The 23,199-nt window shown below is 44.5% G+C and overlaps 1 protein-coding gene and 1 long non-coding RNA gene across 2 annotated transcripts; both read right to left on the reverse strand.

Annotated features, from left to right (window-relative positions):
• Positions 1 to 2,617: 2,617 nt before the first annotated feature.
• On the reverse strand, positions 2,618 to 11,269 carry CHCT1 (CHD1 helical C-terminal domain containing 1). Its single transcript, XM_074594538.1, has 4 exons — positions 11,147 to 11,269; positions 9,931 to 10,106; positions 9,301 to 9,400; positions 2,618 to 6,345 (listed from the first exon to the last, which is right to left on the reverse strand). The coding sequence occupies exons 3-4, from the start codon at positions 9,364 to 9,366 to the stop codon at positions 5,953 to 5,955; spliced, it is 459 nt and encodes a 152-aa protein (XP_074450639.1). The 5' UTR covers positions 9,367 to 9,400; positions 9,931 to 10,106; positions 11,147 to 11,269; the 3' UTR covers positions 2,618 to 5,952.
• A 3,646-nt stretch (positions 11,270 to 14,915) lies between these two features.
• On the reverse strand, positions 14,916 to 22,429 carry LOC141746290 (uncharacterized). Its single transcript, XR_012588297.1, has 3 exons — positions 22,216 to 22,429; positions 20,482 to 21,822; positions 14,916 to 16,327 (listed from the first exon to the last, which is right to left on the reverse strand). It is a non-coding gene; the product is annotated as an uncharacterized LOC141746290 (long non-coding RNA).
• Between the last annotated feature and the right edge of the window lie 770 nt (positions 22,430 to 23,199).

Genomic DNA, 23,199 nt, shown 5'->3' on the forward strand with positions numbered 1-23,199 from the left:
TGACCTGAGGTTAGTTTCCAGGGCGCTGAATCTGGCTGGCTGTGGGTCTGCAGTCATCGTTTCCTCTGAGCCGTTTTGCCAACATTACCTTTATTTTGGTGAGTCCAGCCCTGGCCTGCGTCCAGGCTGGCTCCTGGGAGAAGGGAGAGAATTGCACCCCTCCTTGGAGTGCGGTACCCGCCTTGCTGTCAGCTTCTACCTCGGCACTGCTCACTGCAGCGTGGCCCCCAGCAGGGGAGGACGGTCTGTGTTGCTGTCGGTTTAATTTATGAACCGCAGGGAGAGCAGGTCACGCCGTCAGTCTGTGAGTGTGTCCAGCTTCAAAACCAGAATAAATATTGGTTGGGTAACTTCTGATACCATCACTGCCATTATTACTGGAAGAAGCTGTGTAAGGCTGGCTAATTTTCCTTGCTCGAGTTTATTTGGTTTCCGTAAGTCGCTGATCACATAGGTTTGGGTGCTTCCGTTGTAGCTGGCCCCTTCGCTTTGTGTTTGGTGCTCTATCGAGTTGTAAATGTGGTTGCCTTTTCACCTAGGATCTTTGATACTCCAGCAGTTGAATTTAAAAAGCAGAAGCACTTAATGAAATAGGCTATAGATTTTGATGGCTTTAGTTTTTCTATTCTGTTTATTTACATTAGAGTCTTTATAGACAATGCACTCCCAAAATAGATGAAGTGGTATTTGTAGTTCTGTAGTTCAGACTACACTATGTTGGTGTGGTAGTGTCTGTGTGTGAGAATACCTTTAGCTGTTGGTAGGTGACTGTAGTGAGATTTTAAAAAAACAAAACCAGCCCCGCACACACCCAGGAGGAAGAATGTCCTGCCCTTTCCAAGGGAGGACGTTGTGCTCAGAGCATTATGAACCCACCATCAGTTTTACACCGGAACATCTTGTGTTGCACGGGGAGGTAGTTCTGTCTGTTCCCATGGACCAGACCCAGTTTTCAGGCGTGCACTCACTAATAAGAGAGCACTTGCGTGGGGAGAGGTGCCATGGTTCGTTTTTGTTCTGGTTTTTCCTCTTCTCAACTTGTCACGTTGATAATTTGATTGACCATTTATGCAGATCTACCCACAAACCTCCCTCAAAGTGCAATGCTGATGAAGAGTTGCTGCCTCCAGCTGCGTAAAAGCCTCTGGAAGGGGGCTGTATCCCAGCTGCTTCGGGAGGAGGAGCAGACGGGTTTGTTCCTGCGTTCAGGAGCAGATGGGTACAGTCTAGCTGCTGCTGGTCTGTAGAGCAGCTCTGTAAGAGACCTTGAGTGGGTGGTGGTTGTTGTGTCTTGTAGTGGTGTCCAGATCCAGGGAAATCCTTTTTCTCCCAAGCTTCCACGTTTCACTGGGATGGGGCAGTCTGAGAGTATTGCCAGGAGAAAGCAAACAGCATGATGAAGTTATTTCTGGTTCTTAATGGCACTTGTGAAGATTTTTACTTTTGATAAACTATATGTGTCAGTTGCTCCACATTCATCTGGGCACTTGCTGTAATCCTTAATACCCAGATGCTGTTGTGGATACAAAGTCAAGATGTTGATACCAGCCTTTATGGGCAAATCACTCCAGAAGATGGTTGTGAGCTGCGGTGGTGATTGACTGAGCCTGTTGCGTACTTGTGAGGTGTGAACCGTAGGGGGTGGGAGCCCTCGTTTGCTGTCAGATGTGGATCCTTCCCTGCTTTTTGGTCTCTTCCCCCTAAAGTAGCTGCAGGAACACCAAGTGTCTTGTGCAAGTGAGCAGTCACAGCATGAAAGTGTCTCGTGTAGCTGCTTGCGCCCAGGACAGGCTGGAAATCAGCATTTCTAGGAGCTTTTGTTTTTAAACCATCAGGTTTGAGTCATTTGAGTTTGTCTTCGATCTGCCTGTAAATGACCTATAACCCTCCAGTTTTGTGCTGGGCTCAGGCAGAGGTGTCTCCTCACTTCGCAGGTTTGTGATTTCAATTTTCAAGGAAAAAGTCTTTAAACACCGATCCAGCTGTTAGGAGGCTGAGTGCAACTGGAAGGCGCTGCAGCCTGAGCAGCCCAGGTAAGGTCTCTGTGCCACGTTCACCTTTTATAAAGCAAGGATGACTCTGGAGGTGGTGAGGCTGAAGCCCTCAGGGCTGTGGCAGTGCCCTTTACAGTGGTGTAGCCTGATAACGTCATATCTGTGAAAATATAAATGGGTGAAAGATGCAAGTCCCTGGGCATCTGCGTGTGTTCCTACAACTTTCTCAATTCTTTCCCTTTTCCCCAGGGGAACAATGATGTTCTGGGAGTGCTGAAGCCAAACTACCAAGCATAAACCAATAACAGGGGACTCAGTAAAAAGGGTATTTGCTTCAGCTGGGATGAAGGAAAAATTAACAACAAAAACCCAAATTGTTTGTGCCCAGGTAAAGGTAACTTGCTGTTGAAAATGGAGGTATGAGGCTGTACTGCTGACTTTTGGGGAGTTAACAAATCACGCTGGGAAAAAGCTGCCTTCCAGGAAGGACTTTCTTCCCCTGGTTAGTCTGCGCAAAGTCCAAACCCCTGACATCAGCAAGGATCACGCTCTTTCTCATGCTGACGAAATGTGACAGTTCCCCTCAACCTGGCCCAAGGCAAGCTGCTGGGGGGAGCCTGGTTTGTTTCTGGGTTTTGTGTTGGGTTTTGGGGTTTCTTTAAGCATTAAGAGAAATGCTCCTTTGGTCATTCTGAAGCTCAGGGAGCTCTTTTTGGCTGCCAGAAAGTCTAGCGCATCTCTGACAGGGACGGCTTCTGGAGATCGCTGTCCCAGGGTGACCGGCTGCCGCGAGGCGTCACGGCTGTGGGCAGTACATTTTCCGCTTATTCTGACATCTTTTGTTTCCTACTGAACAAAGTTTCTGCTCCCTGTGGTACAAAATGTGTGCTTTACTGTCCTGAACTTAGCTGTCAACAGCAGCCTCTGCTTGCATCTCTTCATGTTGCGGTTTGGTGGGGGAAATGGGGTTTTGTGTCTTCTTCTTTTTCTTTTTTTTTCTTCTTTGGTTCTACATTATGCATTAAAATCTTACTTTCCTTAAGAGCCAAAGCCAAGGTTGTGCAACACTTCCATGAATTCTCTGATGCTCCATTTAAATGGAAAAGAGCAAACAGCCCGAGTTAGGAAATGTGCGTTGAGCACCACAAGCCGTGTGGTTGTGCAAGTCCGCTGTGGTAGCACCACTGCCCACCAGCTCCAGAATGAAACAGCAGGAAAAAGCAACCCCTGTAATATCACGTGAGTGGCACTGATGCACCCCGTAGTTTATACCAAGGGTTTTCTCATCATACATTTAGAGCAGGGACCTTCAAAGGTGAAATCTTTTCTCTTTGCTCACGTCATCCAGTCAGGAAACTCGGTGAGGCTATTTCTGGCAGAGCTCAGTTTTCCTTGCGAGCTTTCCTGTCGCTTTTATGTCACCTCAAGTCCTGCTGGAAAAATTGTAGAATAATCCAGGCTTTAATCTTGCTCAGTTTCATCTTAAACAAGTGTGACATTTTGAGGGCATACAGTATTTTTTTGATGCAGCTGCATGCGATACTACGTGTGGTTTATACAGTGTGTGCTATGGAGAAAGCTCAAAACCTTTGGCTGAAGGAGATACTCCATTATTCTAAGGAAAATTCCTTGTGTTCTGCTGCTGAACCAGGTCTGCACCACACAAGTGCTCAGGATTCCCCAGTATAACCGCATGTCTGCTCTTATGCGCAGTGAAACCCAATGCGAGAAGCCGAATCTGTGTCCTGGTGAAGGCAACATGCGACATCTTCCTTCGCTGCCTCTCATGAAGACTCTTCTGTGCACGCTTGGCAGCAGTGCCTCCGCGGGCAGCACAGCCAGGGCCTTTAGTCTCTTGCCAAGGTCTGTGGATGTGATCCAAGATGCCATTTAAAAAGGAAATCTGTTGTTTTGATTCTAAAAATGGCCTGTGTTATCCGCCCTTTCAAAGGGATCTAGGAGGGATTTTTCTTGCTTGGGTTCAGACCTGAAGGCAATAACAAAGCCCCCTACCCAACCATCTGATTTTTGGCATGTAGGAAGGAAGGATCTTTGGTTTTTGTTTTGGGGGTTTTTTTGGTTGTTTGTTTTTTTTTTTTTTAACTGGTCAGACTGAAAGGTTTCCATGCCAAGCTATTGATGTTTCTGACGTTCTCTTAAAACCTGGAATCCACAGTAAATTAAATCTAGCCAACCCTAAAGCCTAAACCAGCCACTTTTGTTACTGCTTTCTCTTCTTGCTATTCTTGTCCTAGAGCGTCAGCTCTCAGATGAGTGTCTTCCTGCAGCAGCAGTAGAACGGGGCTCCAGCCATCTCTGTCTGGATCAATGGATGGCAGCTGCTGCAGCTGCCAAGAACTGATGTGTGCACGGGCTCATGACCATTATTTGCCTAGAACAGTTAAAACAGCAAGTGTATGTATAAAAGTTATAAGACCTTTTTTTTTTTAGCAGAATATATTCTGTACACCAGTCTCTTCCCTGCCTCTTCCATTCCCTCCTCTCTGGTCAGCACAGCTGCTGACCATGTAGAAGGTTTGTGTGTGTGCGTATATTTGAGTAGAAATGAGCAGGGAACAGACCCTGCTCTCGTCAGAAGAGGGTTTCTGCCATAACAAGGAAAGGAGCAGCTGCCTGCTTCCTTACAAATGCTGCTCTTCCATTATTGGGGTTTATAAAAAAAAAAAAAAATATGAGGTAGTAAAGGTAGATCTGATACTTACATATCCCTGATGAAGTCTTGATGCTGGTGCACAGCTGTTAGGAAACTCCAGGATGATAATAAAGAAGATCACATGGTTTAAAACAGCATAATTTTAATTTTGCTTGGGTTGTAGCTTGTTGCTATGACGCTGCAAGTATTTCAGTATTTTGTGGCTTTGGGAAACCATGGAGACTGCTTTTTGTTCAGGTGATGGTACTGTATTAATTGATTTCTGTCTTTCTGTTGACCTCTGAAGTTGTCTGGGAACCTTAAAAACAACAAAAAAACCCCACAAAGTAAATGGAAGGCATAAGTCCCCTGAGAAGCTGTCTCCTACAGAAGCTGATACTGGTGTGCCCAGGCTGTCCTCTGGAGACTTACTGGGTGAACTCTGCATATGGTTCAACCCCACAAAGATGTTGTCACCAGAAATATATAGGAACACCAGGCTGCTTGTGTCAGCTCTCCACCCAGGTTCTCAAGCAACCATCAATCCCAAACCCTTGCTATGTTCATTACATTTCAATTGCACTAATTTTTAGTATTTCACGCAATTTGTGTCTCTGGTGCATTTATCTGCGTAAGAATTGATTGGGTGGTATTTTCCTCATTCTTTCAGGGGAGCAGACGAGCGGAGGAGGATCGCCTGGAGCCGCACAGCCGGCAGGTTAGTGTGGGACTCCTACTCAGCCTCCCGGATCATGCTGTCTAGCTAGCTCTTGTTTTTTGACTTTTAGTTTATCAATTTGGATTTTAAGTGCTCCCTCAGAGCTGTTACATACCAGATTGGACTTTTTTAGAGGTAAATAGAGAGACTGGGGAGAAAAGAGATGAAAAGCAAGATGGTTATGAGTGCATGAGCACTCCCACAGGACATGTGATTGCATTTTAGCAGCTTGAAAATAGGCTTATGTGGGACAAATCCTCCTTCTGCAGGCAGACCGTGGCACCTGTCTGTGGCAAAGCCGATCTCATCAGCAATTGCTTCTAATGTCCCTTTCTCATTCCTCCTTCGGGGTTTGCATCTGCCGGAGTTCTGGCTGGAGTAAACAGGCTGACAGTGACTGGTTACCAAACACGCCTGCTACAGGTTGGTCTGCATTTTTGCTCCAGAAGACAAGCGTGTGTGGCTTTGCTAGGGTGGGCCCGAAGGCAAACCACAGCTATGTTTTAAGCATCCAGATTGCTATGTAAAGGCACACTAATTAATGCCAACTGACGTGGGCCAACAAAGGGATGTCTTCTCCTTCCTTACTACTGCCTTATGCTATAGTAGTTTCTCTTGCTGCTGTGTTTCCTACTCCCATGTCTCTTTTGAGACAGCAGTTCTACTTGCTCAACTCCTCTAGCTCCACCACTGATCACGTCTTCACCTGCTGATCCTTTTGCAGAAATGCCAAGTGTAGGTGGCTCTACTTGAGCAGGAAAAGGCTTCTCCTGCTTGGTGACAACATGACACTGGCTATGCGAGTGCTGCTGCTGGGCGGTGACTTTGTGGGTGTGTTGGTGGTGACTGGGTCTTTGACCTGGGTGCTCCTGCAGGTCTCTTGTATCTCTGCAGAGACCCCAAATGATGTAAAGCTGCTGCATTTTTTCTTCTTTGAGTCCTGGATGGGAATCTGGGTTTTCTGAAGGACAGCATAATTGCTTTAAAAAAAAAGGAGGAAAAAAAAAAAAAAAAAACACAAAAGAAAAACAAAAAAACCTTTTAAAGATATTTATATGAACAAACACCACACACTGACTCATGCTTGGGCAATAACTCTTGCTTAACCATGGTCCTGTTGGGTGGCAGCAGCAATGAGCTGAGAAATGACTGAACTGTCTGCACGAATCCTCGCCCCGCGAAGTGTTTGTTCCTCGCAGTTGAGATCTGAGGCTCCATCCCACCCAGTCCTGCTGGCCTCTGCAAAGCCATGACTTCTGTACTGCCTCTGTTCCCCTGCACTGATGCCCAGCTCACCAAGCCCAGTCTGCCCAAGCACCTAAAAATCTGTGTTTTAAAGCAAGAATCCTTCTCAGCACACTGGTGAGAGGCTGACTATTTCTCAGGTGCTTTGGGGAGACAGTTGGTAGCCGATGGTGCTGGCTGGTGGCAGCATTCGAACCAAGGCGCAAGGGTGTGTAATGGGACATGGGTGCTGCTCAGCCCCTCTGCCCCGGGTTGGGGGGTGCTGTGGATGGGTGTGCGCTGCCACTGGATGTCACTGTCGCTTTATGGCACTCTGTGTACTGGGAGGATGGCTTGGGACAGCGATGGGTCCCTGCACTGAACATCCAAAGGGTGGTGGGATGGTACCATGGAGCTGGATGGAGCCTGTGCTGTGCATCCTTCTGGGCAGTCCCAGAGAAAAATAAATTTTTGTGTTGCCAGTGGTCATGCTGTTTCACTTTTTTTTTTTTTAAACTTCCTGAGGATCAGTCCAGAATCCTTATTTCTTTACTCTCTTAGACTGAGATATGGGGCTGATTTCTACAGCTTTCGGCAGTGTACCGGGAGCCAGCAGATTGAAAAGGAAAATGATGCTCTGTTCTAGCTCTAAGATGAGAAGTGGATCTGGTCTGATATTTTCAGTAAGTCTAAAAACAGAGAGTTTGGACCAGTGTTTAAATTCAAATGTGTTTTGGGTTTTTTAATTAAAAAACCCAAAAAGACCTAAAAGCCCAAATGGGAGGGAAGTGGATGTAGATCCCTAATTTTAAGATGACTGATGAGCAAAGCTAGCGGGTGGCTGCTTGCTAGCCTCTCTCTCTTAACAAAACTCACAAAATTGTAAAATTACCATGCTGACAACCTCAGTCGCTTACTAATTACATATTGATTCTGTATTTTTATGCTCACTCATCTAAATAACGAGGCATTTCCAAATAATCTATTTCTGTTGCGCCCAGCGTGCCGTTCCCCCCCCCTCCCCGGATCCACAGCCTGTTGTTTATGCTCTAGCAGGGAGCTGACTGCTGTTCCCTTCCCACAAAGGGCAAAGATGCCTATTTTTCTCCCACTTGTCTTGCATCACAAAAGGCATTTGTCAACCGTTACATAATGGCAGAATTTGTCGCTTCTTCTGTCGGCCTTTTTGGAGGCAGCCTTGTCCCCAGCGCAGCCATAGCCGGCAGGCTCTTGCTGGCTGCAGGTTGTGCACGCTCCCCGCACACGCCGGTGCATCCCGATAGCGCACGATGCAGTGTGTGACTAATGCTTGTCACCCACCATTTGGTTTTTTCCTTTTTTTTTTTTTTTTTCCCTTCTTTGGAAAGGAAGATGTGGAATTGTGTGGTTTTTTGGTTTTTATGTAGGGGAGCAAAAGGATGGGAAGGTGTTTGCGGGGCTTATTTGCTTTTTAGCACTTGTGCCGAGGTGGGAATGGGAAGCTACCCTCAGCCGTGTGCCCTGTGGGGAGCAGCGGGCCTTGTCCTTAGCCGAGACTGTGTCCTGGGCTCGGCCAAGCCTCCAAGAAGGGCTGTGCTGGAAATGGAGCTTGATTCACCCTCTGCAGCGCTCACGAATTTAAGGGAGCATGAATGCCTGTCGCCGCCTGCCTCTCAGGGCTGCCAGTTGTTGTTGTTTTTTTTTTTTTTTTAATATTTCCCAATTAATCTCAGGCGTCTCACGCTAGCAACAGGAATTTGTTTGGGGTGATTTTTCTTTTCAATAGGTTTGATTTCCTCATTGTTGGAATATCTTTTTTAGAGTCTTAAAAATAAATAAATGGTTTTGCTTCCCCATAAACCAAAAGCAAAAACCGCGTGGCTGGCTTCCCTGCGTCTCCCTAACTGGAAAGGAGAGCGCTGTTTACCTGCGGCCCCAAACTTATTTATGGCCTTATCACTGCCAGCTATCAGATGACCACAGCTCCCTTTTTAACGCGAAGCAAGCAGTGTTCCGGTAATCCAACAAGGTCTCACGTCTTGCCTGCCTCTGTTTTCTAATTTACTCAAAACAATTTCCTAGTTGACTCTTTTTTTTTTTTTTTTGAAATAAATTGTAGATCTGTTTTTAATTTCTTTTTAATAAACTTCTTAAAGTATGTGTTTCTTGTGGACCTTTGAACTTCCTGGTATATACTCAGCCTTTGCTCAGGAGATATGTTTATGGTTGGCTGCGAGTGTGCTTAAATGGGTTAACCCTTTGGAGTCAGTGCTCTTGGGAAAATATTCATTTGGTTTCTTTGTGTAGCTGATGCCCAGGCACAGAAATGAGCTTTGGCGAATTTGGCTTTACCTGAACTAGTTGTTTGTTTCAAAGTTTAACTCTTATATCATCAGATGAAACTATGGATCAGATTTTGTGTGTTAAGCACGGCTGGAAACATGGGATCAGCAAACATCTCCAAAAATTGTAAATCACGGTGCTGTGGACGCAAGCTCAGCTTCCCAAGAGCTAGGCAAGGAAAGCTGCAGTGGCTGCGATAGCTCATGCCTGCATTATGGTAGGAACTGGCAGTATCTGCAGGATTCATGGCCTGTCGATAAACAGGCTTCTCGGTAGCAGGTTTCTCCTTTGACATGGATCAATCCAAGTAAGCTGCATAGTATAGCTATCCCCTTAAAGTTAGTACAGCAGAAATACCTTATGGGATATTAACTTTCCTGTTTGCTTACCAGAAACTTATCCATTTGGTTGTTCTTGAGGTACGTATACAGCTTCTGCAGCTGCTTTGCATCCATCTCTGAGAAGAGGGAGACAAACCGCCACAACCTCCTTGGAAAGACAGACACACAGATCGTGCATGTGGGTACAAACTTCATCCTCTTTCTCATTCTGCTCCCTAGTTCTGGCTTGGTGAGTGTAACTACTGACATACCCTTTGCAGAGTTTGTTTTGTTTTGTTTTCCCCTGCCCTTCCCCCCCCCCCCCCCCGCCGGATCTTATAAACTTTTGAAGAATTGCTCTTCCCTAAGCATGGGAAGGGTTATCTGTTAACTCAAGTAACCAATTTACTTGCAAATGGATGTTGATGATGGGCAGCACATCAAAACTGGCCTTGTGCTGGATAGGACTAGGTACCACATAGCCTCTGCTACAACTTCCTGCAAGACCTGTGAGTATTTCGCAGTTAGAGCAAACTAGGCAAATCTCCTGTAGATACCCAACACGATTTCCAGTGCCTGTAAATGTCAGGCCAAAGTACATGTGTCTATGCCCACATGGAGCAGCAGGGGCAGGAGCCTGTCATGCTGGGAGCATCACCGGCACGGTACCACTGGTGCTAGTTAAGCAGAGACCCTTACTTCTGCCAGTGCTTGACCTCTGAGGCTCTGCAGTACTGCTGGAGAAACAGATCAATGCGCTCCCCAATTATGGTCAAACTTTCCTTCGTGTACTTCAGTTTTCTCTCTGTGGGGACGTGCTGGGGCAAATGCAGTTTCCTAAGTGACTTCTTAAAGGGACTCAAAAGCTCCTTGCACTGCAAAGAAAAAGTGTTGGCATAGGTGTTCAGCACTTTAAATTCAGATCTCAGGCATTCCTTTTCATTAAATAAACTCATTAAATAGCTGGCTGGGAAAGCACTGAAATGTTTTCATAAGTGTCTCCTGCATGGACATGGGGGAGCTGATGTAGGTCTCCAGCAGGACCTCTGTTAGGTGCTCCCATAGCTCTGCAGGAGTCACTCCTGCACATCCCAAGGTTGGTGACACCCCAGGTGAAGCATGTCGAAGGTGACTTGAAAAGGGAATTGAGGGATTTCCAAGACTTGGGAATTCCTTTATACCTTTCACCTTGTAAGGTGAAAGGTATTAAGTTTCAGGCTACAAAATAGCTGCTGTTCTGCAGGGAGGGGAAAGGGAACTGCTTTACTGCTTTTTCTCACGCTGCCTCTTCCTGTGGCCAAACCTGGGATGTGTTGCAAATGTTTGCACATGATGCAGGAGCAAGCGCTGTGTCTAGATGCCCTCCCTTTTGTCTGTCTTTTTTTGTCTGTTACGCGCACTGGGCCGTGACTGGTGCTGTGTGTGTTATGCCATGATGCACCAGGAATGGGAAGGTCATATCCCACAGCGGGGGAGGATGGTGTGAGATGGAGTTTTGTGGCTGTGGTGTAAGTGATGCAGAGGAACCAAACCACTGAGGCCAAGGGCGTACATGGTGTCATGTGAAATGATAATGTAGCAGTACTTGTTTCAAAAAACTTTTTTTTCAAAAAACCCACTTTGTTTTCAAAAAACAGTGGATGTGAAATGTGATTGTTTTGTTGTTATTTTGGTTTTTTTTGTGGTTTGGTGGTTTTTCTTTGTAAACTGAAAATGTGATGTCCAGATGGCCGGAAAAATGATGAGGCAAAAACCTTTCAGTTGTGAAAGAAAGCTACAGAATGAAGTGTCTTGTCCTGCTTAGTTGCTCCCTCTGCCAGATTCCTGGGTTTTATTCACTCCCTCTCTCTCTCAAATGTCTCCCTCAGAGATGCCACTGAGTGTTTCTACTGCTAAATTCTATTCAGTATCTCACAATTTTAAAGGTGTCCTGATCAAGGCCTTCTGCACAGCAGATGAGTGGGGTCTTGCATGGTGGAGAACTCTCACTGCCAGTTACAAAGGCTGCCTCCTTTGCTGTGCCAGCCAGATCATTCTTCGTGGTCTGCAAATTGCCAAAGCCATAGGTTAGTCTTCCAGTTCATGTAAATCTTGCATCCTCTCTAAAAAACTGCCAAGGACAAACCCTGTCCTAAGGCTCAGAAGCATTTCTCTTCCTGCCAAATCATTTCAGATTGGGTTTTCAGAGGTGCTTAATGAAGCTAGGTATTCAATTATAATTGAAAGTCCATAAGAATTAGGTGCCTATTTGAAGTCCCTTTTGGAAATCCTCCCTCTAATAAATTACAAGGTAAACAATGGCCACTCGTTCTTAATGGCATTAATCAAATATGGGCTGGCAGTCACTTGTTAAGTAGAAATATGTGGTTACAATGAGCCCATTGTAATACCACACTGCTCCATCCACAGCTTTTATTGATGGCAAAAGTATTGGGGCTGACCTGTTGCAAAGCCAGATTGAAAACAAAATCCTCAGCCACTGAACTTGCACCTCCCTGGGCCAGGGAGGGGGATATTTTCTCTTGCAAAGGGCAATGAATGTCTGTTTTCCCTGTGTCAACATTTGTGTAGGTAACTCATCCAGTCATCTTTTGGAAAACAACACTTATATAACTGACTTAAAGGCAACATAAGCTTGTGTTTTAAAACATGCTGAAGCGTGTAGGAAGAGCAGTCCTTTCCTCCCTGACATGCTCTGCTCCCTTGAAGATTACTGCTCTGCAAATCTGATCCCAAACCACATTTCAGAGGTGAAACTGAAGCTGGACTCTGCTTTGCTCTTTCTATGGGCTGATCTCCCTGCCCATGCTCACCTGGCTGTCCGTGCTGTCCCTGCTGCTGTCCCTTGCCCTGGGTCTGTCCAATTCCTTCTTAAAGCCCATCTCCTCCATGGGACACAGATCCCCACTCCCTCACTTGTGCCAGGTAGGGACGGAAAACTGCCACAGACCTGTGTTTGGACCAAAACGTGCTGGGGTGACCAGGGTGCTTGGACACCGGTTCTGAGTTCCGCCAACCACGGAGACTGCTGTTGCCCTCTAGTCCCACAACACTGCTGCCCTCTGGGGCAGAGTCACCTCTCCCCATCAGTTTTGCCATTGATTCGTGGTCCTAAAGAAACAGGCAGAGAACCCTGGATTTTCCCCTTGCTGGCAGTGATCAGGATGCTCGATGCTGTCAAAGGCTCCCGTGGGCAATGGGAGGGAAATGCTTTGCCTTGCATCTATAGCAGTTTGATGGAGTGTCTGGGGCTCTTGGTTGGTGCTGGGTTTGCACCTGCAGCGAGTCCAGCACCTGTAACTGTGGATTGGTCCATATTATTTTGGCCTCTGAAGGAGGTGCAAAGTGCAGCTCTGAGTCACACACATGGCTGTGTGCACCATGTTGGCTATCTGCGAGTGTGGGTGCAGCTCCTGGTGTAAGCAATCACAATTTTCCACTATGGTTTGTCCCTCAGCAAGTTCAAGATGGGCCTTTTTCCAACTCTCTCACTAGACCTGCTGCACCATGCTGCGTGGAAGCACTGGCCTCGAGGCCGGGGCCAGGGAGTCTGGTTTACATAGGGCCGGGGATGATCTCCATAACAAAGGCAGTCCCATTTGATGGGGAACAGAGGTGCAACCAGGAGAAGGGACCTTGGGCTGCAACCTAGGTGTTTTTAAAGGAACTGGTTGGAGTTGAGGCCTCAATTCTCATCACGGTGTAATGGAAATTCAGGGTTACCTCCTTCACAGATGGAGGTGAAAGCCAACCACAGTGAGATCTCACTCTCCTGGGTAACATCTCTTTTAAAGCTCTTTTCTTTTTAGAAAGAATAAATTGCAGTTGCCAGGAAGAAATCTGAAAAGGCTTAGAATTAAAGAGACTTTGGTTTGGAAATCTACTTCAAGGCGAAATGCTTTCACAAAGAAAAATGTGTCAGGCTCCCATCATGCCCTGACCAGTCAGACAAGTGCAATTGTTTTGTTCTTTGGACAATTAGTATAATTGCTGCAGCTGTGATTCAGCTGTGCTCCTGTGCCAGGTCACTTCTGGCACTGGGAGTCATCTCAAGGGCTATACAAAGGCCCCCTCTCTTTGAGGTCCCCCAGGCATGGCTGTGCGGAGGGACCCACAGTGCTCTTGGCAGAAGTTTGAACGCTTTTGGTCAAGGGTTTCTCTGTGCAGCTGGTTTCTCGGCTGAGCACCTGCCGAGCCAAATGCCTGGTGCAGGTAGTAGCCTTGGGAAAGTGCCTATTGATGGGTCTGGAAACAGAGACAGGTTATTCTTTTCAGGCTGTCTTAGGGAAGTCTGGCCTTTACCCATGATTGAACTCGATAATGACAAAAATCCATTAAGACAAGCCCTCCCCTTAAGATGTTTGTGGCATTCTCCCTCCTGTGTCTGCTTTCTTCCTCCCCCACGTCTGAAATTTAGCTGTCAGTTCTCTGACGCAGGAGCTTTGCACAGGCTGGTGCTGAGCAGATGCAAAGACAATTATCTTCTAATACTTTGCACTTAGGTTTGTTTTGACCATCTGAGGTATATTATAACTTGTTTTGCCTATACTAGGATTTTACAGTATGTTATGTGTTACTTAATACAAGGTAAGCTATGCAGTGTGAAGCAGTGGTGATAGCACAGATAAGTGTACCTACACCATTTCAGCCTGGTTGTTGTGAGGACTATGTTAGAGGTGGTTTGGTTGAAGGGGATGTTGAAAATGTAGCTAGTTTCTCAATGTCTATTACCAACCGCCCTCTTGCTGTGTTTGCTGCCTGCAATCGTGACATCTGTCCCCAGTGCGGCAGGCAGCTCCTCTCCTTTTCACCTCTGAAGGTTTAAATCTAGAAGTTGCCAGCTTATGTCCTTGCCTCTCAAGTCAGGGTATTGAAGGGGAGTGTGTTGCTGGCTAGCAGGAGCACAAGAGAAAGGAAGCTGCCTCAGCACAAGCTTTCACACGCATTAACAGCTAGATTAAAAGCCATTTAGGAGCTCTAGGGACGGTTGTTAGCATAGGCATAACCCATATTTGCATGGCCGTTATCTGTGTCCTTGTGAGATTACAGCTTCCATGGAGCATGTGACTACAACATGGAGAGGCTCTCTTGGCTTATCATGTGTACACTTCACTGTTTCAGAGGATGAAGAAGGCCTTGAGTTCCCCTTGAAAATCCCAGTCTTTGTTCTTCTACCTTTCTGTGTACACTGCACTCAGATCTCAGCCAAAACCATAAATACATAAGCAGGAGGTATAGATGGACTTCCTTGGCTTGTCTTCATCTGAGGATCTCGTCGTATTTAGGAGTTGTCCATTAACATGGTTTGCAGCAGAGCAGAGATCTTGTCTTCTATGGCATTACTCAGTACAGTAGCAGAGCAGGAGACTAGACAGTTGAGGCTGCAAAATGCCTTTTTTCTACTGTTGAACTGTACAATCATGTTCAAAGCTGTGCTCTGACCACTAAAGCTATAAACCTTCCCTGTCTCTTGAATTTTTTTGGTAGCACTGAGTCAGATTTCAGTTCATTTTGTTCATTGTGTAAGGTCTTGTGGACGAGTCTACTCCTGTGAGATCAGGCATGAGACATGCCTTTTGAGTCCTCAGAAGTCTTTGTTTGTATCCTGTCCCCCTGCCCCTCTGGAAGACATTAATTAATTTCTACTTTGAAGCGTATCATGTCAGAAGATGGAATAACCCAGACCACATCTATGTAAATTTATTGTATTATATTGCCTACTTAAGGGCAGGAATCCTTTGAAACAATGTTCTAATTGGATGGGGAAAAGTCAGGAGTACAAACAGATTATGCATCTCCTATTTCTCCCCGTGAAGCAAAGAGAGCTGATGTGCCAGTCAAACACACTGTACTGCAACACTGCACCTCAGGGAAAAGTTTTCCTTTTCCCCTGACAGCTCTTTTGTGAATATTAATTTCTGCTACTTGAGTGCCTTGGTCTTCCAGGAGCTGTGCAAGTGCAAACATTAACCAAGTTTTCTAGTACAGCAGCTCTTCCAGTGCGAGACTAGGCATGTAGCCAAAAAGGAAACAGTTGTGAAGATGCTAGGTTTATGCTGCTGTTTGTTATTTGCTGTTTTAGGCAGATTTAGCCTGAATACCACGTGTGATGTGATGAGTCAGGTTGCATGTAATATACGCAGGCATCTGATGCAATATTTATTTACTGCTAGGTCACAGGGAAGGAGAGCTGATAAATGAAGATAAATATACAGGTATTTTACATTATACTTAAACCAACTGCCTGTACATGTGGTTTAGTTAAACATAAAACCCAAACATAATTGCTAGATGTATTGCAATGTAATACTAAAAAAGGAATTGTAATGAGGAATGTTTTTCAGTAACTTGTTCTTACCAGGAGGGTGGTGAATGCTTCATTTGATGGGGTGATTAATGATACTCAGTGCAACTGCTCAGACTGTAGGGGCGGAGGCTTTGCTAATTGGATCTGGAAATTCCTTTCCTGGTGCTTAAGGATGATGAAAACTTTCACAGAGAACTGGAGACACATCTACTCCCTGCAGCTGGATGTCAATAAATACATATCAAGTTAATAAATCTTGTATTAGGGGAAGAGATCTGAAAGAGAATTTGGGCCTAGTTATTGTTTCTATGTGGCATTATTAGAGACATCTTAGATACCATAGGAATCCCTTTCTGGTAAGTGTTGGGAGTTGCTCATTTAATCGCCTGTTTTAACTAATGTGGTAAAGAAGCCAAACACAATTTGTGACCAGTGGTGTGTAGAAGCTGTAAATATATCTGTCCCTCTTTTATCCACTTCTTGTAAAATCTGATTGGGGTGTTCCAAGTATTCCCGTACTGGAAGACACCACTACCCAAACCTTCCACGGTGCCCAAAGTGACTAACTTCATGCGCTGGACACCTCCTTGTCAATAGATGTATCTTCAGATGTTCCTACATTATTTTATGCTTCAACAGTTTTGTGTTTGTCTTCAGCTTTTTAGTCAGATGTTAGTGAACTTATTAATGGTGTTTGCTAATATCATATAACGATTTTTTTAAGCTGCTTGAAGTCCTCAGGAACTGAAAGAGCATTATCAGCTTCCTCCATACTTTGCAACTTGCAGCCTGTAGGAAACAGGATAGTTGAAGGCTTTCTTTCTTATTGGGCTTTGTAAGTTTTCAATTTCTTATGCAAATTGAAATAGGCATTGTTAATGATATATTAATAAGCCCATCCCTTTGCTGCTGCTTATAAAATCAAATCTATAACAAGTTGGATACCTCTTAATATTGAAGATAATTTAAATTCTTTTGTTACTCTTTTGGATCATGTAATATAAAGTGTGGTAGGTAATATCTGCCTTGTTCACTTCACTCTCCCTAACAAACTTGCCCACCATCTTAGTAACAAATAGAAGCAGCCTGGAAAATGATGAGACTGGTATGCCTGTGCCAAAAGGTCAGTTCTTCCTAGGGAATGTGGCAGGGGTTTGCACGGGATTAGCAAGATGTGCAGAGAGGCACCAAATGTATAAGCCAAATAGGAGCTCACAATGTAGAGGTAGGGCGCAAAAAAAAAAAAGAAATGAGGGAGAGATGGGAGAACTAAGCACTGTTTGGGAGGGGAGAGAGGGCTTGAAATCAACAGCAAGGGAGAAAGGTGGGCATAACCAGGTGGGAAAGCCAGTTGCTCCAGGAGCCAGTGAATGAGCTCTCCTAGTCTCAAAATGGAAGAAAACAGCCTGAAGCAGAGAGAGAGGAAGACAACCTGGTAGATAAATGCCCATCACGACAAGAATACCTTCAGGGAGGCTGTACAGAACTTGGTGATGCTTTTTTCAGTTATATACAAAGAAAATTAACTCCTGGGAAAACCCCTGCTGGTTCAGAGAGTGAAGTGCGAGCCCCCTTGTGCACAGCTCTCTGCTGGGGATATAAAGCGAGGAGTTTGCAGATCTCCTCCTGTGCGTGCCCTGTGCCCCACGTTCACAGCTCTGCCCTGGGCATGCTGCAAGCCCTTCTCAGAAAACAGCTGCGCTTCCATGAGGTTTTTCCTCTTTTTGCAATTGAGAGGAACAGAATAATAAAATAAATCATAAAATAATAAAAACTGTAGTGGAATAAAAAGGGATTTTCCTCTCTTTGCAATAGAGAAGTAAAATGTTAGGCCACCAGAAGGGGTTCTCCTGTTTTTTGTTCCCAGTCTTGAGGCTTTTTCTCTAAACAACTCAATGGGGAAAAACTTTTGCCATGTTGTATCTGTGCATATGAAGAGGATGGAAAATAACAACTGGTCGGAGCAGTTGGGGCTCAGAGCCAGGAGACCGCCTGCATCAGGTCTCTCCCCTCTCTGAGTCATGGCACCCGCAATTTCAAAGCCACCCTTTACGGCAGAGGCTCTCCAATCTGGATCTTCTTTCCATCTTTTCCCTGCTCCTTTAGAAGATTTTGGTATCTGCCTCTAGTGATCTTGTTCTTTGCACAGGAGTGTCAGACTGGCTACTATTCCTAGTGCAATCAGTGCCGCTGGGCTGGCTGCCTGCTGGCACGAAGTGTGATGAGGCTTCAGGGCATGTGATGTGTGCCGGGGTTGCAAGGGGTAACAAAGTTCAGTCTCCTGGTAGGACTCAGGTCTCATCCCTCTGTTGTCACTGATGCCCTTTTCGTGCACATCCCTCCTTGCATTTCCTGTCTTTCCCCTGCTCCCATGCCTGTGCCTCATATCACCCTGCCCCACGCCTGACCCTGTATGAGAGAAGGGTGGCCAGTGCTTGGAGTATTTTTAAATTTCCACTTAACACTTATTTCAGTTCATGGATTTTTCCAGAGGAAGTCAGGTTTTGGGGGTATTTTTTTGTTGTTCATTTTACTTAAGAGAAAAAAAAAAAAGGAAAGAAAAAAGCAAAACCCAAGGAAATTCCCCTGCAACCTACAGAATGTAGTTATCAAGAGCAGTGGCTTCATTTCTCTTTCTTAAAGCATTGAACACCCTGTTATGCTTAAAATTATAAAAGCAAAAAAGGCCAGCCTTCTTTACGTGATGGGTTTCAGTCTCTTGTAATGATAGTGCAGTGGGGTAGCTGTAGTGAAATGTAGGCTGTGCTGAGATAGGCAGAAGGAAAAAAAAAAAAAGCAGTGCATGCCATTTAATTTCTGCAATGTTCTGATTCCCTCCTACCAGCCTGAAAATGCTAAACATGATCCTTTGTCTGGCATATGGGGACTTGGAGAATTGTTGCTAATTACTGCAGTTGTGCTATCTAGCTTAACTGGCTTAAATAATATATTAAGTGCTTTTATGATCTTTCACAACACGCTGGAATGCAGAGAGGTGCATTTTATGCTGTTTATACTTTATGGCAGGCATAACTTATATAACATTAATCTGCAGAAAAAAATTGGTTTTGATGATTTATTGCTTGTATAATTCACAGCCAGGGCTCTAGATGATAAGATCGTGTTGTGCTAGGTGCTATGCAGATGCAGGGCATGCATCTTTATCTCAGAAGGTGGAGTCTAATGGCAGGGAAGGAGGTTGTGGGTGGCTACAGGGAATGGTGGGGCCGAATGACTTGGGATGCCAGGCGAGGGTCTCGGGACACTGCTGGTCAAAGCACTGAGGATTCAGTGTATGTCTGATGGCAAAGGCAAAAAGTGTGGGATCTGGAATAGGAAGTTATGATCTAACTTATTTAGGGAACATACCCATTGTTTTAATTAGCATTTAATATGAAATTAGGAATGGGTTACTAAGCATCATATCTAGAAGTGGGAGTATTCTAGGGTCTAGATTAGTGCTTATCCAGAAAAAGAAGAAAGGCATTATGTCTGCTCAAGAACCCTTTTTTTTTTTTACCCCTTCTTTTTTTCTTTTTTTTTTTTAGCAAAAATTCTGTTAGTCATCTGATTCTACCCAAATCCCCACATCTCTTGCCTCAAAAATCTCAATTTTCTATTACCTGCTATTGTACCTAATGTCTAAACAAAATGTGAGAAGAGTATGCTGTGAACCTCTTGTTGATGGATCTAGGGTGATGAATAATTATGGAGCGTCTGAGCAATGCTAGCCAGAGGCTCAAAGAACCTGGTAAGACACGTGCTGGGGCGGGGGGGAGCGGGGACATAAACCACAGAGGGAATTAGTGATAATGATGAAAAGATTGGCACAAACTAAACCTATAATTTGGTTTAGTTTGACACAGCTCTCTGTAAAGTCGCAAGGGCTGTTAGAATATGCTAGTAATTAGCAGAATTTCACCTATTTGAAATTAAAGCATTGTGCAGGCTCTGCAGATTAGGGAAAAAAATGTAGGTTTTTGTCTGGTTTTGTTTGCTAGTAGCTTGAAAACAGGAAGGTGAGAAACTTGTGTCTAATCTTGAAGTATAATTTTGCAATTAAAAGACTGAGGAGAAAGTGTGATCCGAAGACCTTCAGTTTCCTAGCTGTGACATAAAATTAACAGCTATCTTCATTCTCATTCTGTTTTAATATTCCTGCAGAGGAGCAAGCAAAAAGAACTCCCTAGGCTGGCTTCAGCAAAATGGAGGAGCTGATACTTAGACAGTAACGGGCTGGGAGAGGAGTGATTTTTTTGGTATTAGCTGGCTAATGGTCACACAGTGCTTTGGATGCCATAAAGTAATAAATATCTAATGCTAAAAATTGAGAGATGCTCTCTGGGAGATACAAAACACTGTTTAAAGGTGTTTTTTGATTGGCTACACGGAAGATTTCAAGGTCATACAGGCACCAGCTTGCACGGATGCATGGCTGGTAGCTCATCGCTAAAACTAGCAGAATCTCAACTAGAAGGCTGTTAGCTAACTGTGTGGGTAAAAATGGAAGGATAAATTGAAACTACCTGAAAGTGGAAGAAACAGCCAGGAAGTGATAAGAGAAAGAGAAATGAGTGGAGAAACTCTTGCCTATCGTTGTGGTGTCCAAGTGCTGCATAACAACTTCAAATTGCTCCCTTCCTTGAATGTACCAATTTTCTTCAAGCTGCAACAATTTGGCAACCTCCAGCTCCTTGGAATTTGTCTTCTACTGCTAAGAATCTGCTCAAGAGTCTACTCAATATTCCAGGCCTAACTTTTAATATAGTAGCTGAAAGGAGCTGCTAGGCCAAAAGCTCATACGAGTAGCTGGCCTTCTAACCAAAGGGAGAGTCAATGCCAAAGGCTTCTATGGATCATTTAACAGTATGTTTTATATAATAAAAACACATGCAAATACTTAATATAGTAGGCAAAATTTTCATTAATGCCTAATGCCTTACCTTGCTGAATGGGTATGATCAATCCACAAAAATGGCAAGGCATAACGTTGAAGGAGTTATTTGTCCAGCAGCAACATGTCGTGTTTGGTTTTGAGAATCCACTGTAACACATCATCAGCCCCTGCGTGTTCAGCTGAAGTGACAGCTAAGCAATCTGGTCATCTACGTCCTGTTGTGGCTTATTGCTGTATTTAGGGGAATGAGGTGTGAGGTAGTGGTTTGAGCAGATGGCAAGCTGTTAGACTTTTTTTGTTGCCTTGTTGGCTTCAGCAGCAGCTCTTCATTGACTCTGGACAGATTGCAGGCATGATACTATCTTAGATAATGCTACTTGGTAAAGAACTTTAAAATCATTAATTACTATCAATAGCCATTTGACACCATAAAACAGAGGTCTGTTATTTTAATGTTATGGGTGTCGTTTTGTTTGTGTGTGGTGTGTGGTTTTTTTGGTTTTTTTGTTTTTTTTTTTTAACCCCTGTCTGTAGGGTGTCTGGAGTGTCCTTAACTCAAACAGGGAGGTGTAACTTTTGGATGATCCTCAGTGGCAGGGTGTCCATAGCAGCATAAAAATGTGTGCATGTGTTTGTATGCATACATGTTTGTGTATGCGGTTGTCCAGAGTTCTTTCACTATCTGTGTTGTGAAAGCACTGAACTGAGACATCAGTCTGTTGGCAAGGTCATGAAGGCTGGCAGGTTTCTCTATTTGAGGATGTCCTTTGTTTGTTCAGTGTTTGAATCATGTGAAACCTTAATTAGTGAATAAGATGCTTTGGCCTTCCCTTCCAAGATCTGAAATGGAATTAAGGGAAGTGCAAAGATGTGCCAAATGACGTGACAGTACTGGCTCCATGGTTTTTGTTTTACTCCGCTGCCCTGCTGTTTTGAGATGCGCTTTCCATTGTATCAGCTGCTGGCAAAACATTCATGAAGTTGTTACACGTTTTATGCTTTGGTATTGCTTTTTCTATCTACAACAATCAAACTGCTAAGATGTTGGAGACCCTGTGTGCAGCAGCTGTTGAGCTGAGAAGAAAGAAGCCCTTTCTTTGAAAGGGAAAGCTGCCCTGTTGTGCCACAGCGGTAAGCCACTGCCTGCTGTGCACCGGGTTTGCTGTTGCACTCTGGGGGCGATGCAAGCATCCTCTTTCTACAATGCTATTTGGACTTTTCTGAAATGGAGTAAATGTTAGTCAGTTCTTGCAAAGCCACTCCTTTCATTTGATCTTCTGTTATTAATTTTTTGTACTTCCTCTTGTCACAACACTTTTTTTGCTGCTGAGGATGGAACTGCAGAGAAATCCTTTACTACCATTCCAAAAACACACTGGTTTTCTGCCTACAAGAGAGTACAGAATTGCTTTTATCAAACATATTTCTTTTCCCATTGTTTCCTGATGACAGATACTACTCTTAATCTACAAAGAGACAACACTTTGAAATGGGAGATCTATGTTCCCATCAATTTTTGTTACGTTGATAAATCATAGCATGTCTCACTTTCTGAGTGACATGCTTCTGGATTTAGGTCTGCTTTTTTTTTTGTATGTGACAGTTTTTCTTTTTCAGTGCTAGCAATAGACTTGCCAAAGCTCATCTTTCCTTTAGCGTTCACTCCAGCAGACTGATTAATTCTATCACGCTTTTCCCCGTATATGGCATAATCAAACAGGTTGATAGAAAATCAGGAAGGACGTGATATTTACAAAAAATCCTAATGCCTTATACTTACCTTGTGACTTTCATTAGTTGTGGCACCTTGTTTCTTCTGGGTTGGAGGAATGTCAGCAAAATCTGCCAGGAAAAAAAAGGGTTTTTACTGTTCTTTGTGGGCCTCAAGTGTGATTGTATCACCCTTCCACGCACAGGGAAGCTTTACTTAAGGGAACATCAAGAGTGGAGAGTGCCTTATGGTGTTTTCTTCTGTGTGTTTCATAGGCAACTGCAGTAAAAGTAGGGGATCACTTACCCACAATCTTAAAATAGCTAAGAATGCGCGTGACGTACCTCATTTTCTTTGGTTGTGTAGATAATGCTATTAATAACATGAGCTGAAATTAAGTATTGAGTAGTAATATGAGCAGCAATTCTGAGTGGCTTTAAACATGTCATGAACTCCCTGAACAAAAACATCCAGAGGGAAGTGGCTTAGTAAAAATATTAATTAATTCTCTTGTAAAGGGGTGACAAGATTAAACAGAGGAAACCCACAGCCCCAGTAAGGCCTGTGGGATACCTCCACTTCCCTTGCTGTCTTTTCCTGTAGAGGACTGGGAACGGTTGTCCAAACCCTTCTTCCCCTATCTGCTGCAACCTGATATACAGCTATGGTTTTTGCTACACGAGGGTGTGCACTGCAGGTCTCCTGTCGTTATTGCCTACGTAGCAGTAGTTGTCACCTCCATGCTGTAATGACACTAGAGCTCAGCCCTTTGGGGCAAAGGGACACACTGTTCTCTCCTGCCTCCCCACACTGCTTGTGTGGTATCAACTCATCAAGAAAGAGGAAGGTATGAAGTGCCTGCTGCTGCTGTGAAATAGCAGGGGACGATTTCCAGGCCCTGGCTGTTATGGCAGAGGCAGCAATGTCAGGGCGGGTGAGGAAGGGCACCTGCTTGAACAAGTCATGCGAGTGCTGGGAAGTGGGAATTTATAGGGCAAGTGTAAAAAGAGAATTGCCCTTGTACTGAAAATAAGGGGGAAAAATCCAAATCAT

Source organism: Larus michahellis, chromosome 7, assembly GCF_964199755.1.
Source record: "Larus michahellis chromosome 7, bLarMic1.1, whole genome shotgun sequence".
Lineage (NCBI taxonomy): Eukaryota > Metazoa > Chordata > Aves > Charadriiformes > Laridae > Larus > Larus michahellis.

What these genes read in the sequence shown, in the direction of transcription:
- CHCT1 (XM_074594538.1), bottom strand. Translation starts at nt 9,366, where the DNA reads ATGGATGCAAAGCAGCTGCAGAAGCTGTATACGTACCTCAAGAACAAC. An exon ending in ACCAAATGGATAAGTTTCTG is followed by an intron (nt 6,346 to 9,300) that starts GTAAGCAAACAG and finishes TTTTTTTTAAAG; the next exon opens with CAATTATGCTGTCCTTCAGA.